Source organism: Aedes aegypti, chromosome 3 (genome assembly GCF_002204515.2).
Source record: "Aedes aegypti strain LVP_AGWG chromosome 3, AaegL5.0 Primary Assembly, whole genome shotgun sequence".
NCBI lineage: Eukaryota > Metazoa > Arthropoda > Insecta > Diptera > Culicidae > Aedes > Aedes aegypti.
Window position 1 is genome coordinate 131,935,926 of NC_035109.1, and position 17,121 is coordinate 131,953,046.

Below are 17,121 nucleotides of genomic sequence, written 5' to 3' on the forward strand. Positions count from 1 at the left end.
ACTGTTGATCCGGAAGATTTCCGCCTTAAGGCAGCAACAGCCGCACAAGGAAATTTTGAGCGGCTGTTGCTGCCTCTAGGCGGGAATCTTCCGGCATATTCAATCCTCGTCGGCACAAAGCAGAGAGATCAGGCATCTGTCGACTACAATCATTGCGTTACAGAACCGTGTAGTGTTCGCCGGGTGCGGTCATAATCGGCCGAAGCGGTGAAGGTGGTTTTCGCGGTGATTATGGAGACTTCAGGAGCCGTGAAGGAAGGAGGGAGCGAAACCGCAACGGAGCCCATTATGATGGGGACGGACCTGGTGTAGTGGTTAGAACACTCGCCTCTCACGCCGAGGACCTGGGATCGAATCCCATCCCCGACATAGTCACTTATGACGTAAAAAGTTATAGTGACGACTTCCTTCGGAAGGGAAGTAAAGCCGTTGGTCCCGAGATGAACTAGCCTAGGGCTAAAAATCTCGTTAATAAAGTCAAACCAACCAACCAACCCATTATGATGAATGAAAACATAAACAAAAATCATCTGGTCATGCCAGCTTATCGTAAATTCACCACAACGTGGTGGCAAAACCATAGGGGAAAAAGGGGTCTGCATTTTTTCGAGGTGAAACAAATTGTGGGGGACCGAGGGGTGCACTAACGTGCCGCAAGTTTTTCATTGTTTTCTTACAGTTAAAGGCTCCAAAACATATCGCTTCCTTAGGAAAGTTTGTTCAGTATATTGACAGAAAGTATATAAGCCAATGGGGCCCAGATAGCCGTAGCGGTAAACGCGCAGCTATTCAGCAAGACCAAGCTGAGGGTCGTGGGTTCGAATCCCACCAGTCGAGGATCTTTTCGGGTTGGAAATTTTCTCGACTTCCCAGGGCATAGAGTATCTTCGTACCTGCCACACGATATACGCATGCAAAAATGGTCATTGGCATAGTAAGCTCTCAGTTAATAACTGTGGAAGTGCTCATAAGAACACTAAGCTGAGAAGCAGGCTTTGTCCCAGTGGGGACGTAATGCCAGAAAGAAGAAGAAGATATAAGCCAATAATTTTTTTTCACGGAAATGGTCTATTATGCCAAACGCCCACATTCAAAACGTCCCTTAGCTCCTATTCGAATTTTACAAAGATTGTCTTCATCATTTACAAACAAAATGTGTTGTGATACATTTCTTGAGGGTTTCCTGGATTCCACTAAACAATTAGACTTCTGCCAAATTTTTTTTTTTTTTTTCAGGTAATCCATATTTTTTTCAAAAAATTTGTCAACAGTCCTCGATTAATCTTGTGAGGAATATACCAAAAATCTATAAAGAAACTTAAAGTTTATGCCAAGGATCTGCCAAGCTATCTTAAAATGAATTCATCCACGAATTCTTTGAAGGGTGCATCAGGAAATTTGATAAAAGAACTCCATTGTTAATTATATTTCTTCAATAATCGTCCAAGAGTTTGTTTCAGCACTCGTTCCTCCACAATTAAATAATTAAATCAATTTCTGTGAAATCTCAAAAGTCGAACAGTTGGGTTATCAATATTGATGAAATAAATGAGTTTCTACAAATTCAGGTAAAAATCGTCGGAATTCGTAAAATTTAAGATTGCACAACTTTTCAGCTGTTGAAATTTCGGTGAAATTAATCAGAATCTAAAATATGAGCTTGATTTAGAGCTTTTGCAGCGTATTCTCAGCAATTAATCGACGATATTTTAGGAAATACATACAAGATTATTTTTTTGGGAAATACATACAAGATATTTTAAAGTTTACTCATGATTTCTATGACATATCTAAAAAAAATCAAACTGATTATTTTCCGAGGCGCCTCTAAGAATTCAGCCATGAATCCCTGACGGAACTTTCTTCTAAACACAAAGAATTTCTTGTTCTAAGAGTTCTAGCAAATACCGCACTGGAAAGTTTATATCGATTCTTCTAAGTATATGCCTAATATAGCACCTTCGGAAATTCTTCTTCCTTTGTGCAATGAAATTTATTCTTGCATTCCCGATTGAATTTGCCTAGGCAGCATCCATTTATTACGTAACGCTAAAATTGGAAATTTTTGTTTTTTGTATGAAAAATTTCAAATTTTTGTATGAGCTGTAACGCTTGAGCTTAGTCCCTCCCTCCCCCTAGACCGTTACGTAATTTGTTATTGCCGCCTTATATAGTACACCCGGAATCCCGCTTTGGAAATTAAATTTTAAGCATCATTTTATTTTTCATTTTTGTTTTTTGAAAATTTTACATTTTTCGTTTTTTGAAAAGTTTATGAACAAGTTTTTTGTGATTTCAGTAATTTGTCAAGAACGGGCAATGCAGAATTCGCTCTCATTTAATTATGAATTACGATCAAAGCGAAGAAAAACATCCCATATGTATCAATCCATGATTGGCAATGTTTCGCAAGCTGTAACAAGCTTGATAAATAAGAGCAGCGAACGAGAACCCCAATAAGATAGCGATGATAAAACCCATGATAAACTTTTTGAATAACTCTAGAAATTCAATTAAATGTCAGACTTCTCCGATGATCTTACAAAACATCATTTGAAGCATTTTTCAGCAGTCCGCAATGGATCTTAGGTGGAATTTGCCAAAATTCTGATATGAAGGTTTTTGCCAAGCATCTGTTAAGTTATTTTGAAATGACTTCATCTAGAAATTCCTCGAAAAAATTGCCAAGGATTTCGATAAAACATAACTCTTCATATTCCCCAGGAATCGCTTCTGAGTTCTTTTTCATCTTCCTTTGCCTATATATTTTTTTTCACATTGTTTAAGGGATTTCTTCAATAACTATTCCAATAATATATTACAGAAATGGTTTTAGGGATTCACTAGAATTTCTTCAATAGGTCCTCAGTAATATCACAAGATATTTTTGTAGATTTTTAAAAGTATTAGTCGAAGATCCCGCCTTCGGCAGTTCTTCTCCATATTTTTAAAATATTTATTCATACATTCATAATTACGCTCTAGGAATTATAGTTTTTCAGAATCAATACGATTTTTTTGTTTTGTTTTCTTCAGATATCTCCAGTAATCCCTCAAGATATTCTTTTAGAAATTAATTCAGATGAATCTCTAGGTATTATGCCTCTAACGACTCATTGTCTTTGGAAATCTGAATTAAAAAAGTTTATTCTGAGAAACCTGTGAAAATTCCTCCACACCAAACAAGGAATACCACTGAGAAAATCATCCAAGCATTATTTTTTATTATATTGGAATTACTCCAGGTATAACATAAAGAGATCTTATAATGATTCCTCCAAGAATTTATCCAGGCATTTGTCTGGGGTTCAACCAGAGGTTTATTTAAGATTTTTTTTACAAATTTTCCATTGAGTTATTTTAAGGATTTCTTAAAAAACCCATCAAATTTTTTTATTTTGATTTCCAAAGTCTTGAATTTTTTAAGAGTTCTAAAGGAGTTTTAATTTCCTCCAGGTATTAAAAAAATTGATCTTAAAAAATCTCGCATTGGTTTCTCCTGGAATTATTCCTGTTATTATCCTAGAATATTTTTTCTCAGAACTTGTTCAAATGTTGAAACATGAATTCTGCCAAGTATACATTAAAAAATAGGTTAGACTAATATAGATTTTTCAGGACTTCATTTAATGCTTCCTTCGGATTCCATTTTTATAATTATAATTTATTAATGAATTTCTTAATGAGTATTATCAAAAATTGTCTGCAGAATCAAAAGCATATTTCTCTAAATATAAGTTACTGGATTTCATAAATATCTGCAAAGAATATTTAAAAAAAATCCTGACATTTTGAAAAAAAAAATCTGAAGTAGGGATTGTGGTAAAATAGAGTTATTTACGGCTTCATTCAATGTTTTCTTTGATTTTTTTTATAATCATAACTTTTCTATTAATATTTATAAGAACTTTACCATTTTGCAGAGTCCAATAAATATTTCTCAAGACATCCTTAGAAAAATCCTGGATATATTCAAATTCTGAAAAAAATCATAATGAAACTTATAAATTTCCCAGGCATTTTTTGAAAAATATATTTTTTTCAGGACTTCATTGAATGTTTCAGTTTTGTATTTATATTTTTTCTATGGATATCTGTAAAAACACTCCAAAATTTAATCTGAAAAAATCCAAAGCATACTTCTCATCGTATAAATTCCTAGATTTCATAAATGTCTGCAATGAAAATTCTTTATAGATCCTGGATTAATTCTTGGATAACTTTCTTGAGAACTTTTGGAGAAATCCTTAGATTTCTTTCAATAAAAATCCTCCAAAGAGTTCGATAAAAGAATTTTCATTAGAATTGAGGAACATGCGTGACATAAATGTAAAAATAATAAAAGTTATGTCCAAAGAAGCATCTTGACCAGGGTTGGGAAAAAATCTGAAACTCACTCTACAGTAGCCAAACAAAGCCAATCACAGTCAGCGAAGCCAGTGAAACTCACACCCATCGCTGCTGTAGGCAAAATGCCTTGAAAATTGCAAAACACCCGTTGCTAAGGGCAACCCGAAATTACTGTAGAAAAATGTTCTATTTCCCGCTGCATTTCCCGCATTTAGAGCCTTCAATGACACTCATGATTCAGAAAATTCGTGCACCCAACAGAGGCTACTTGATGAGATTCACGTTTTTGAACTACTGTACTGGGAGAGCCACGTGATTTTCGCGAAAAGTCAAGCCTACTACTATTACCATTCCCAGCACTGGTTATAACAATTCAGAAGAAATTTTTAAACTGTTTGAATTGAGAGTAACCCAGAAACAAATTTCGAATGTTATTCCTGAAGGGATCAATAGAAAATATTCAATCTGTTGAAAAATTGAAAGTATTATTTTTGGAACTCATAGAAAAATACTTAGATAAATTCTGGAAAAATTGCTTAAGAAATTTTTATAGTAATTTACGAAGGAATCTTGCAATAAATGTTAATATAAAATTCATAATCTTATGCCTTGTGCCACTGAAATTAAATCCTGAAGTAATCTCTATTCACAATATATTCACATATTCATATCAGACATTCACAATTCTTTCTAAATTCTAGCCCTGCTCAAGAAGTTGCTCCTGATAACTCTATTAGGATTCTGCCTTTGAAACCCAAGCTTCTTTAAAGATCACCCCAAAAATTCACACTTTGCATGATTAATCCATGTATAAGTATTAAAAAAGCCCTGCAGAACTTTCTCCAGTAAATTTTCTGGGATTCCAGATTCTCAAAAAATTCTTCATGGATTTCGGAAATTTTCATAATAATCTGGATTTTAAATATTTTTACAATATTGCACTAACCAACCTCTCATATTATGTTTTGATTTCCTCCAGGAATTATATCAAAATTTATCTTAAACATCTTGCAAAAATCAAAATTTATCTTAAGCATCTTGATTTCTCTAGGAATAAATCCTATGATCTCATTAGCAATCTAACATGTTTTTCCTCAGAATTCACCCAAATATTTAAACAAAACCTCTGCCAAGGAAACATTAGAAATTATTTCAAAATTTTGTTTTCTTTAGGTTTAACTATCGTTCATCAACGAATCAACTTCAAGCAAAACTCAACTATAAAATCCAAAGGAAATCCAAAATTCACAAATTTCTGTAACGGATATTAAATTGAAAAAACTCTTGCTGAACAAATTTCTTAAGCATTTATAAAAAAAAATGTTATCAAACTTCAGGATGAATTTTTGATTTCTTTTGGTAAAATTTTGGAGGAACTTTTCAAATTAGGCTTAAGGCAGAGTAGCCCGTCATTCGTTTTAGCAGCCATGTTGACTTTGTAGTTCGCAATTTCCAAGTAATAAAATTCTGTCCACATGATTCGTGAGCAAACGTCAACATCCCACCGCAAAATCGCTAGTGTTTGGAGGTGATTCTAACCTCCAAATTGCGAAAATATCACCTCCAAGTTAGTTCTAATACCCTCCGTTATATGAATTATAGTGGCGCGTCGATCGTCGCAAGTTTCTCGTTAAACAGTCAATTGGCTTTGATTGGAAAAAGTATCACGATATGTGCTTACACGCAGGAACTATGTTGATACTTTTTCAGCTTTGTCAGCGCAAAACCAATTGATTTTCATTACTACAAAATCGTGAGATGAATTGGCTTCAATCATCAATAACGCCTGCAAATCTTAACGTTCAACGCCCCGTCATCGTAATCATCGTCATCATCGAAACTACAAAAGCAGTTTTTCTGTTGAAAACTAAAAATTATTCGATGAAAATCTGTTCACTGTGTATCAGTTGGAAAATAGAATACAGTGAACACATTTTCCTGTAGATTTTCTTGATTTTAAACGAAAAAACTGCTTTTGAAAATTTTGAAATCACTGACGGATGCTGCCCCCTTAATGACAATTTACTTCGCCTTAAAGGAAGTTCAAAACAAAAGCTTCCGAAGAATATATTGTTACTATTTTGGAGGAATTTCTAGAAAAATCCTTGAATATATTCATATCAGAGAGATAATCAGAGATTAATCATTCTTTCAGAAAGTTTCTTAGAAAATTTCATTTATTTTGTGTTCCAGAAATTCATTCTGGCATACCCTCTAGATTTTTTTTTAATAAAATTACAAGTGTTAGACTAATTTTGACTTAATAAATGACAAATGAAAGTATTCCGGAAATTGAGTTTTAATTTTAAATTTTCTTTTTTTGTGAACTTTGGATACATTTAATAAAGACAATGAAGGAGGCATGTCTAGTATGGTGGTTCCTTCATAGGAAACGTTAACGTTAAATTTAGATCAGTTCAGAGGGCATAACTTGTCATATGAAAGATAACAAATGAGATGTGAAAGAGTTATCCGAGACCAATAAATATAAAGACCAACAAACGTATACCACCAACGACCAATCGATACCCAGAAGAAAGCGAAGAAAATTCGATTGCTTACTCCGAAAAAGGAACTCCCATCCCAAAACACCGGTATTCGATTTCTATCAAAACAAAAGCTAACTCCATCGCCGCAGTAGATGCGATACAAAAAAAAAACAGACGGTTGAAAAGTTTCAACTTTCTCAGCCCATACCGAATCGATATTTGCACCGCGGAATGGCAAATATGCAGACGCGTTTGGTAAGGTTTCTTACAAGGGTCCGTTTTAAGGATTTGCTGTTTAGGATTTCTCAGGACTGGGTTAGGGAAACCATCAAAAAAGAAATGGAAAAAGGGCAACGTGAAAAACGTGAAAGTTAGTATACCAATAGCACAGACAAACATACGTAACACTGATGAATTTTCCATCAGCCACTCATTTAACGATGAATTCAAATTCACTATGTTACTCATCTCACAAGGGATTGTTCAAATATAACGTAACGCAACGGGGGAGGGAGGGGGTCTTGCATAGTGTTACGGTCCATACAAAAATTTAAAACTGTCCTTACAAAAGCTGTTATGTGGGGGAGGGAGGGGGTCTAAAATAGAAAAATTTTGCGTTACGTAATATTTGAATGAACCCCAACCAGAGGCGCGCATATATTTTCTTCGTGTTTGACGTTTTACACTAGAGTATTCGTATGGCATCGTTGCACAAAACAGGACTCGTGCAACAAGATCACCAGATGAATGATGGTGTTAAATATGTATTCAATGGATTACCTGCTTTGCTTTTATCCACAGTTGATTAGCAGGAGTTTTCTCATTTTATGTTTTATGGGGAAAGGCATCTAACTTCAAACTTCTCGTAAATGAAAGCATTAATCGAAAAAATATTTGGTAAGCGTGATAGCCATTATCATTACATACAACCGGTATCAAATATTTTTTCGAAAATAGTTCCCAATTTTGAGAAATTATTCGTTAGATTCATTGCGCCATTTTCAAGACACAGATAGACACTAGCGCATGTGCGTTACTATGTGGCGAGTAGCGAATCAGGCCATGCATGTAACCCATTGTTTGATTCAACGGACTTATTGTAGTCGAATTTTTTCGAATCAAGATTCCATTTACGAGAAATTTGTAGTTAGATGCCTTTTCCCATACAAAATGGAACAAGAAAACTTCTGCTGATCAACTATGGGCATGGGCAAAGCAGGTACTCCAGAATGAATAGGCGATGGATTATTGTAATGGATTTTTTTCTTCTAAGTGTTACGTCTGACTGTGTCAATAAGCTTCAACCACAGACAAACAGACGTAACACTTAGAACAAATCTCGATCAAAATCATAGTCACGAGGACATGTACGCCCAATGCTAAAGTCAGCGTGTTTGGCCGACTTCAACATACCAAACCATTATAAGGCTATCCATGGGAACTTTTCGTGATAGGACTGACAACTAAAAGTGTGAATGCAACCGAAATGAAAGAGTAAACAAATCATGCGAGTGTTATCGGAGCTTTACATTTTCCTTTGTAATCGAAAGTCACTCCGATCGCGAAACGTCAAAAGCACATGGTAAACAAAAAAATCAGCTGATCGCAGCTGTCTCATGGATTGCCTTATATTGAAATAAAAAACCAATTTGATTGTCATTACGTTTAAAATAAAGAGCTTTTGATTCATGAGGAAATATTGAAAGTTGAGATTTCGAAGCATTTGGAGAAATCATCCATTGCTGCATGAATGTAGAAAAGACATCTACCGTTTTGATTCATATTACGGACACTTAAGGCCTCGGCGAAGTATAACCCAACATAGAGCATACAACATAAATCATTCTGTATGATTCCTTAGCGTTATCGAGCGTCGGAAGCCCTTAACTTTCGGATGGTGGGTAAAGAATACGCCTCTGCAACTTGAATAATTTTAAATAAATCAAAATGTGTGACCTTTTCATGATTCTTATTCCGGACGCTTCCACACTTTTGCCTCATATTCCGGACACTTCGATTCGAATTCCGGACAGCTCATGATAAACATTAATGGAACAGACAAATCATCAATTGAAATCGTCAAACCACTAAAGAGACGTCTAAGGTAGATAGGCATTATAAATTTGCAAAGATATTTATGGAAAAAGCTTAATAAAACGAGCCTCGAAAGTGAGAACTTTTGAACGGCGAAAATTGAAACATTTCGTGTGAAATGTTTCCCTTACAAAGTAGAGTGTCCGGAATTTGAAGCTGTCCGTAATATGAATCAAAACGGTACTTAAACCATTTTTTGACACCTCCGAGGTTACTTCGATAAGTCAGATGTGAAAATAATGATGATCTTGGTCCCAAAATGCTGCCGCGAGGAAAAACAGCTCTCACAGGAAGTCTATCAAGTTCAAAGTTCTCATAATTAACCTGAGAAACCCACGACTCTTGTATGCTAGACGAGTGCTTAACCAACTAAGCTAACGAACAACTTGGTGACTTAATAACTCAGAAGGTTACATGTTTCGAATTCAATTATTGCCAAGAACTTTCAGATTTTTAAATTTTTAATAATCATTCTCACTTCCTCCAAATCATTCCGCCAAGAATGCTCTAAAACGTTCTTGTGAGTGAGAAAGCTTCCAAAATCCTGAGCAGTTTTGCTTAAGAACTGCTTACACAATTTTCGAGCTTTTATCTATTTATAAAAATACATTGTCCTCCTCTCTCAACATCGGAATCGGCTTGAGGAGTTTTACAAATTTTGAAAATTGTTCAAAAAGACCATAATTTAATTGTGAAATTTCAGTTTCAATTTTTTTTTCGAATTTATTAGATAAATTCCACCCAATAGCTTTCCTAGAAGCATTTTAGGTTTTATCGTGGTTTTATGACAAGTTAAATACAGTACATGTTTTTCAACCGTGATCAAACCAACATTGTAACATGTATTGTACTTTCTTTCATTGAAAGTATCTCATATAGCCTTAAAAAAATATATTTTACATTCGCTCCAATCGTAATATACCATTCGATACGGTGTAGAAACTGGAAATCGAAATGTGCGTAATATCGGAAAGTCACCTGTCTGTATGTCTGTGAATGCGCTTAGGAAATATTATCTCTTTTTCGGAGCATAGATTGTATTGATAGATTGTATTTGGCAAAAACAATATTTTGTTGAATTTCCGTAGAAAAAAAAATGAATAATACTGAAGAGCATCTTGCTTGTGTTGAATTTTAGTCTCATCAATGAATTTTACAGAACTCACGACGCATATTAAACAAAAATGTTATTTTCATAGGCATAGATTTTAACTGACAAGAAGATATCATTATCTAAAATGGTGCTAAGGTCAAAAAAACTATTTTGCCAGAGATATTTTATCATTAACACAACGCAGTCTAATCAAGATAGCTAACCCTAGTTGACATATGATGTCCAATTTATTTCATGGATCCAACTACTACTAAGAAGACGTTAAATTTTCTAGATTTTATCCAGTTGATATCTGTTCCTTAAACATTAGGATAGCAAAGCGACACTGTCGTGGTACAAGATTTAGACCTACATTCATATAAGCTGAGAAAAAATCAAATTCTAAAATTAACTTTCATCCATTAGAAACGAAATAAAATTAATAGTTTTATCTTTTTCTAGTACAGGTAAAATTGCTTCACCACACCCAATTACAAGGCAATGCTATATTCAGATCATAACTTTATAGCTTAAGACTCTTACAGAATGACGCAACAAATCAGTAAAAAAACTTGTTTCCCTTTTGCGGCTGCCTATAATTTTCCTGATTGTTGTATTAAATTTCCGCGAACGAATGCAAACATAACTTTTCAAGAGCCGCGCGAAATTCCTACTTCACTCCGCTTGACTAGAACTCATCGCAAAGGAAAACCAAAACATAATCAGCTTTTCACCTTTTGCGGTAAAATGGCTACTATGCGAACAAACGAATAGGACGAAAAAACTATAGGGCGTTCATGCACAATGAAGAAAAGTTATAAACTCTTCCGGTAGTTCAGAGTGCCTTGTTTGAAATAACTATGCCATTGCTTTCGTACGAAATTTCAATTTATTTTTGTTCTATAAAATTTTGCCCCATTCCGTCTATTTGCCATATTTGGACATATTTGGAAAACAATCGAAAATCTTCTTTTGGGAAATTCACTGATGCTGTATGTTTTTATCACAACAAAAACTAAATCGCGATTATTTCGTAATTTTTAAATATTTTTGTACCACTTTTCCACAAGTTTTCATATTTTTTTTCTTTTTGTTTGGCTCTCTCATGTTTTTTTTTTGCTGTTCCCTCACAATTTTTCAAAAGTCTACGACAATTGTGATTTTTTAGTTTTTTTATGAATAAATGAAATCAGTATGAAATTTCTCGATATACTATACTCTCTTATACCTATTTTCATTTATTTTCAGTATTACTTAGGTACTGTTTTGAGTTTTCAATTTCTTTTTCTTTTCCTTTTTTGCTACAGGTTCCACTATGTTGTTTGGAGGAGCACGCTGATAAACGGCTTAACTTTTGTTATTCTGTTTTTTATTCATTTCCAGACACATAACCTAGACAAACTTTCATTAATCTAGGCAAACCACTAAAAAGTGAATCGACAGAAGAAGAAAAAACGCAGCTATTGGCACAACTACTAAAAGTCCAACAGTGAAAAAGAATGGATAACTTGCGACAAGCAAACACACCGATTTAGATAGAAAAGTGTGAGTTTGGATTGGATAAACGAATTAAAAATGGAAAACTTAAATAATGGTAGATAGGAACAAGATGGAAATGCATGGCCAGCGCGCGCCGTGTAGAAAAGTAACGAATCGAAACGAAACTGTTTGTGAGTAAATTACGGTTTGATAAATCGAAACACAGTCGAGTCACATGGGAAACTATAAGAAGCTTTATTTTTTGTATTGAATCAAACAAGAACAAAAGGATTAATAATAAGAAAACAAGATAGAGTAATATTGAATCATGTTTCTAGTAAGTCACTAAAATATGTATCCGAAATCCTCCTAAATAAAATTTTAAAAAAATTGTAGGACACTATTTTTTTTCGGTAGAAATAGAATATGCAAAATAAAAACAGATACCCTTAAGAACTCAACCCCATCAAGAAATACCCCAGAGATTCTTGCAGGAATTTGCCTGTAGTAGTTTTTCGGATTCGTTATCTGGGTTTCTCCTTTACACTTCAGTTGTCACGCTAATGTACTTTGTACAACAATGCTGAAAAAAATCTGGCTTTACGTTCACAACAGAAGCGTAGTGGTTCTGACGGTGTCAAACCGCGCGACGACTGGAAGCTTAAAAATCACAAAATTTCTTAAGGAGTTTCTCTTATATATTTTTGATAGAATTCTAGCTTAAATTTTGTTCAAGATACCTAAAAAAATTCTCAACATTTCAACCGAGATTTGGTGAATTTTTAAGGGTATATCCGGAAAATTGGAAAAAAAATTGACTAGAAGTTCCTCTCCTGGCATATTCGTAGGAACAGGGAGCGGTTCAAACCTCCTAAATAATTTACTTCAGAAGATGCTCAGGAAATTCCTTATAGATTTTAGAGTTCGAAATTCCTATCCATGATATTATATAACTTTGAGGTGATTTATAAAACGAAGCCAAGTAAATATGTAAGTTATTGCGCATTTCTTTCACCACTGGACGCTAATAAAAGTGCGCAATTGCGTCAAATCGGGTAGGTGTCTTCGGGGACTTATTCTTCGTACATCAAAGAATATGTGCTCTGAACACACCAACAGGATTCATTGCAATCCCGCAATTTTATTCGCACTTTCGCACTTATGAGACCGCACTTCGCAGTCCAGTAGTGAAAGAAATACACTATATGAGAGTGACATTTCGTTCCTACATACTGGAATGGCTGACAAAATAGCTGTGTTCAACGAGCTGCTCGAACTTGGTTGCAACCACTTGCGAGTCAGCTTTTGGTGTTCATTGAGCCACTCCAACCTACTTCGAGTCGCTCGGGTTTGTGTTCATTGAGCCGAGTCCAACCAACTCCGAGTCGCTCGAAACAGGTTGGAAGCTAGAGTCCGAGCTAGTTCAACCAGCTCGCAGTAGCTCGTGTTTTTGACGTTTAAAAACGTAAACATTGAAAAAAAAGCAAAATTCCGAAGCGATACGGATTGTTAAGTGCGCGAATTTTTTTTTCACGTGGAATTTCGGTAAATTAGTAAAAAGAGTAAAAAGAGCGTTCATTGAGAAAGCAGCTTGGAGTTGCTCGAAGTAGCTTTGACAGTTATTTGTTGACAAAAAATACGAGCTAGTACAACCAACCCCGAGCAAGTTCGATCAAAGTCATTGAACACAGCTAATTACTTTGGTAATTAGGGGAAATTTAACATGAGTGCTTTACTTGGCCACTAGATGGTGAATCAGTGAACTTGACGATAGACTTTACGTTTAATTAAGATATAGGGTGCAGAGCTATTTGGGCAACTCCATGATTCACTTAGACATGGGGGGTTTTTCTCGGCCGAATTGTCTGAAACTTTGCATTAAGAAGCATCGATACGACACATATTGTGGTCAAATATGAGCTCAGTAGATTAAGAAAAACACTGCCGATGTGAATCAAAAGTGCCAAGAATAGGATCCATATCCCTATTTGAAAGGATTCCAAATAAAAATATGTGAAAATAGGGAGCCGAATCCTATTCTTGGTACTTTTGATTCACTTCGGCAGTAGGTTTTTCTGATGGAGCGCATATTTGGCACCAATATGCGTTGTATTGAAATGCTTATTATTGCAAAGTTTCAGACAATTCGGCCGATAAAATCCCCATGCCAAAGTGAATCTTGGAAGTGCCCAAATAGCGCTACACCCTACTGTGATATGTTTGCATTTAAATTTTTGGAGCGTGTGGGGATTACAGAGACGATTCGTCTTTGGGTGTTATTTATAGTTTGCTAGCATGAGCACGAACCAGCCATAAACATAACGGTGATTTGTCATAAGCATAGAAACGTAACGCACTGGCTGACTGACAAACTGACTTCAAAAACGTGAAAATCAAAACAAAACAGTCTTACGTAAATTTGTTTGGTGCATTTTCCTAAATTTATATACTAAAATGGCTCTAGTACGCTCCTTTCAGTAAGTAGAAATACCATTTTCAGTCTTATTTCCTCGGATGTAATTGCGTTTCCCTTTTCAGGATGCTCTTTCCCCTGGCAATGCCAAAATCATGCATGCACACTCTGACTACCGGTAGCAACTTCCTGAACATGGCTCTTGCGAAAACCGCCTCCGCAACACCTGCCGGTGGCGCTTGGTCTACCCTGTCGGCCAGAACCGTTGTGCGAAATCAGTTCCCCCGGGCACGGGAAACCAAACGTGTTCGCGTACATGGTTGGTGGAAACGCCTCTCCACGCCGGAAGGTCGGCGCACTCTGATGCGGAGGATCCTCAAGGGGCGTCACGTTTTGTCGCATTGATTCCGTTTGTTGAATAGAGCCTTCCCGTGTATTAAGTTAACAGGTGAGGATGCATAATTCTTGAATGCCGAAATATCCTATATCGACGTTCTATCGCAGGTCTCTCTTTCAATGCAAGCCTCTAAAGGTCTCTTCTATTTTACCAAAATTGTCTTAGAAGTCATTAGAATGATTTTTTTTTCCTAATTCTGGTTGCAGTAAATCTTGCTGCCTAATTTCAAAAGTTCCAGAGAGGCCTTCAGATACTATTTTACAAGTTCTTCATGAATTTCTTCTCAGATTCCTCGAGACAACACTTCAGAAATTTTGCTAAGTATTTCTTAATTTCTTTTTGCCGTGCTTTCAGGGACTCCTTCAGAGATTTCTTCAGAAATTCCTCAAGTGATTCCTCCACCAAGTCTCCCAGAAATTCTTTCAGTGGCGTTTCAAAGGATACTTAGACGAATATCTTCAAAAACTTTCCTCAGACTTTCTTAGAGTTTTCTCCAGATATCTTTTGACTAATTCTTCCACTGAAATCTTCTGGGGGTCTGTAGGAGTAGCCCCACAATTCTACTAGTCCAATATACCAATATACCACAGATAGAGATATGGTGAGGGATAAGTGTGGTATATTGGACTAGTAGGATTGTGGGGCTTGGGGATGCTACAAAGGTCATTAGCCAAATACTTCAGTTTACCGTGGCGTAGCTGTAGTATAATTGGTAATGCATCCGTGTACTGAATGGAAATTGTGGGTCCAAGTCCCGCCGGCTACATAATCTTTTAGCACAATGTTACCACAATTACACTTAATTTGGCAAACATATCTCTATCTGCCGATATTGAATACCTTTACCCTTTTTTCTTAAAAGATGCAAAACTCAATTACGAATAACTTCTCTGAAGACATCGAACGTCTAAAATCGACGAGAACAGAGAAAAAACTTTTTCCCGGCTAAATTGTCGATTCGGTCCATTGTGCATTGCACCCATTGAAAAATAAAATAAACAAATGGGTTCCGTTTTTGGCAACTGAAAATTTCGAGTTTGTTGCCAAAAATGGAATCCCGCTGTACCTGCCAAGTCTGTTGATTCGTTATGAGATCTTTTCTTAAACGCACGAGCCTATCGATCACAAGGTTCTTAGATCAATAGGGTCCTATAGCTTTTGATAAAATATTGTTTTTATTAAATAACAGGCTCCCTTGCCTAAGACTTCTACTATTTTGGCAAAGTTTCCTGCTCAAATAACGGCTAAATCATATTTTAACTTTAATTGAAAAAATAAATCCAAGTTTGAACCTTGACACCTTTGATCATGTTTGACGTTCACTTAGTCGACAAAAACGGTACAGGGGTTTTGCTTTTTAACACTGGGGTTGTTTATACACTGAAAACATTCTACAAGCTGGATCAAAGTATGTCACATGTGAATTTTCACTAATTGTAAAACTCTTCAATCGATGGTGTAAAACCAATCGCTTTCGACAATATAAAATCATAAGAGAAACACGTTACTTTATGAACATTTCAAAACTTTACTGATCAAACCCATTAGCGATTTCTTTAATTTCTGATACCAGGCACCCATTATGAGCGAACGGTTTCTCCAAAAATAGCAGTTTCAATTCATCCCATTTTTTGTAGAAACTTTTTAATAGGAGCAAGCGTCGAGGTCGAAAGATCCAACACTACTTCAGACATACTAATACTATGAATACTATGCAATAATTAAATTGATTTTGAAAAAATACCTCTTTTGAAACATTGTTTGTTGAAGTACTTTTTATAGGACCGCATTTCTTTTCGTAAAGTCAATCAAAGTCGTGGGCTAGCTAGCTTAGCTAGCTTAGATTGACTACACATATCAATGGTTGCTATTCCGTGATTGACAGAAGTCAGTGAAAATGCACAAAGAATCAACTAGAAGTTCGGCTGGGATTGGCCATAATCTTCTTCAGTGTACATAATTCAGTGCCTCTATTTATACAGGGTCAATAACGGCGCCGGCCATATTTTCATTTGATATGAACAATTTCTATGTAGAGGAAAATTATGCCGACACTTGAGGTGACGAACCATTCAAAGTTTGTTGAACAAATACCTAAATGTAACATTCCTACAGCTATCAGGACGAAAGCATGTGTTATTATATTTTACTCATTTGAAAAGAAACAAAAAACTCGATTGGTTGGGACATCATAGAACACTCTTATTCTTATGCCGACACTTACAGTGGCGAACCATCCAAAGTTTGTTGAATAAAGTGAACCTTTCGCAAGTCTACACTTGTAGTGTCGAACCATTCAAAGTTTTTTTTTAATTACAAAAATAAAGGTATATAAGAGGTGTTCTGAAAAAAAAATGTTAAACATAAATAAATCATGAATCAGAGTTTGTGTCGACACTTACAGTGACGAACCATCCATAGTTTGTTGAAAAATCATATTTACATCCCACCATTGTAACGATTGAATGTGCAGTCATACATATTTTATAGATTAGAAATAGTAGCATGAAACGAGCTCACCAATTGATTCGTTATCCTTGACTGAGCAGCCACAATCCACTTTCGGCTTCACTCGTTTGCTCGGCTATAAAAAAGCACTCAGGAAAAAAAAAATAAGCGCGCGACCCAAAAAAAAAAACTGTTCGGGCTTTCTTGACGCACTGCCCAGGAGCAAGCGTCAAGGTCGAAGGATCAAACAGAACTAACCGATCGCGGCACTTTTTCAGTTACTCCAACCGAACTCACCGATCACGCCACTTTTTCACTTACTAGACCAACGCGCGACATGTTTGATCCTGCCCTCGTC

The 17,121-nt window shown here is 35.7% G+C and overlaps 2 protein-coding genes across 3 annotated transcripts in view; both read left to right on the forward strand.

Moving 5' to 3' along the window:
* Positions 1 to 11,831, forward strand: part of LOC5569942 — a 228,339-nt gene extending 216,508 nt beyond the window's left edge. Inside the window, exon 6 of one of the 2 annotated variants that reach the window (XM_021848798.1) lies at positions 11,410 to 11,831. The gene's annotated coding sequence lies outside the window, so the exon portion shown is untranslated. Of the gene's footprint in view, positions 1 to 11,333 lie in introns of both variants that reach the window. The other variant, XM_001658787.2, reaches the window with a different exon arrangement.
* Positions 11,832 to 13,833: 2,002 nt separating this feature from the next.
* Positions 13,834 to 14,363, forward strand: LOC5569941 (39S ribosomal protein L34, mitochondrial). The gene is made up of 2 exons (XM_001658788.2): positions 13,834 to 13,982; positions 14,044 to 14,363. The coding sequence occupies exons 1-2, from the start codon at positions 13,960 to 13,962 to the stop codon at positions 14,321 to 14,323; spliced, it is 303 nt and encodes a 100-aa protein (XP_001658838.1). The 5' UTR covers positions 13,834 to 13,959; the 3' UTR covers positions 14,324 to 14,363.
* Positions 14,364 to 17,121: the final 2,758 nt, after the last annotated feature.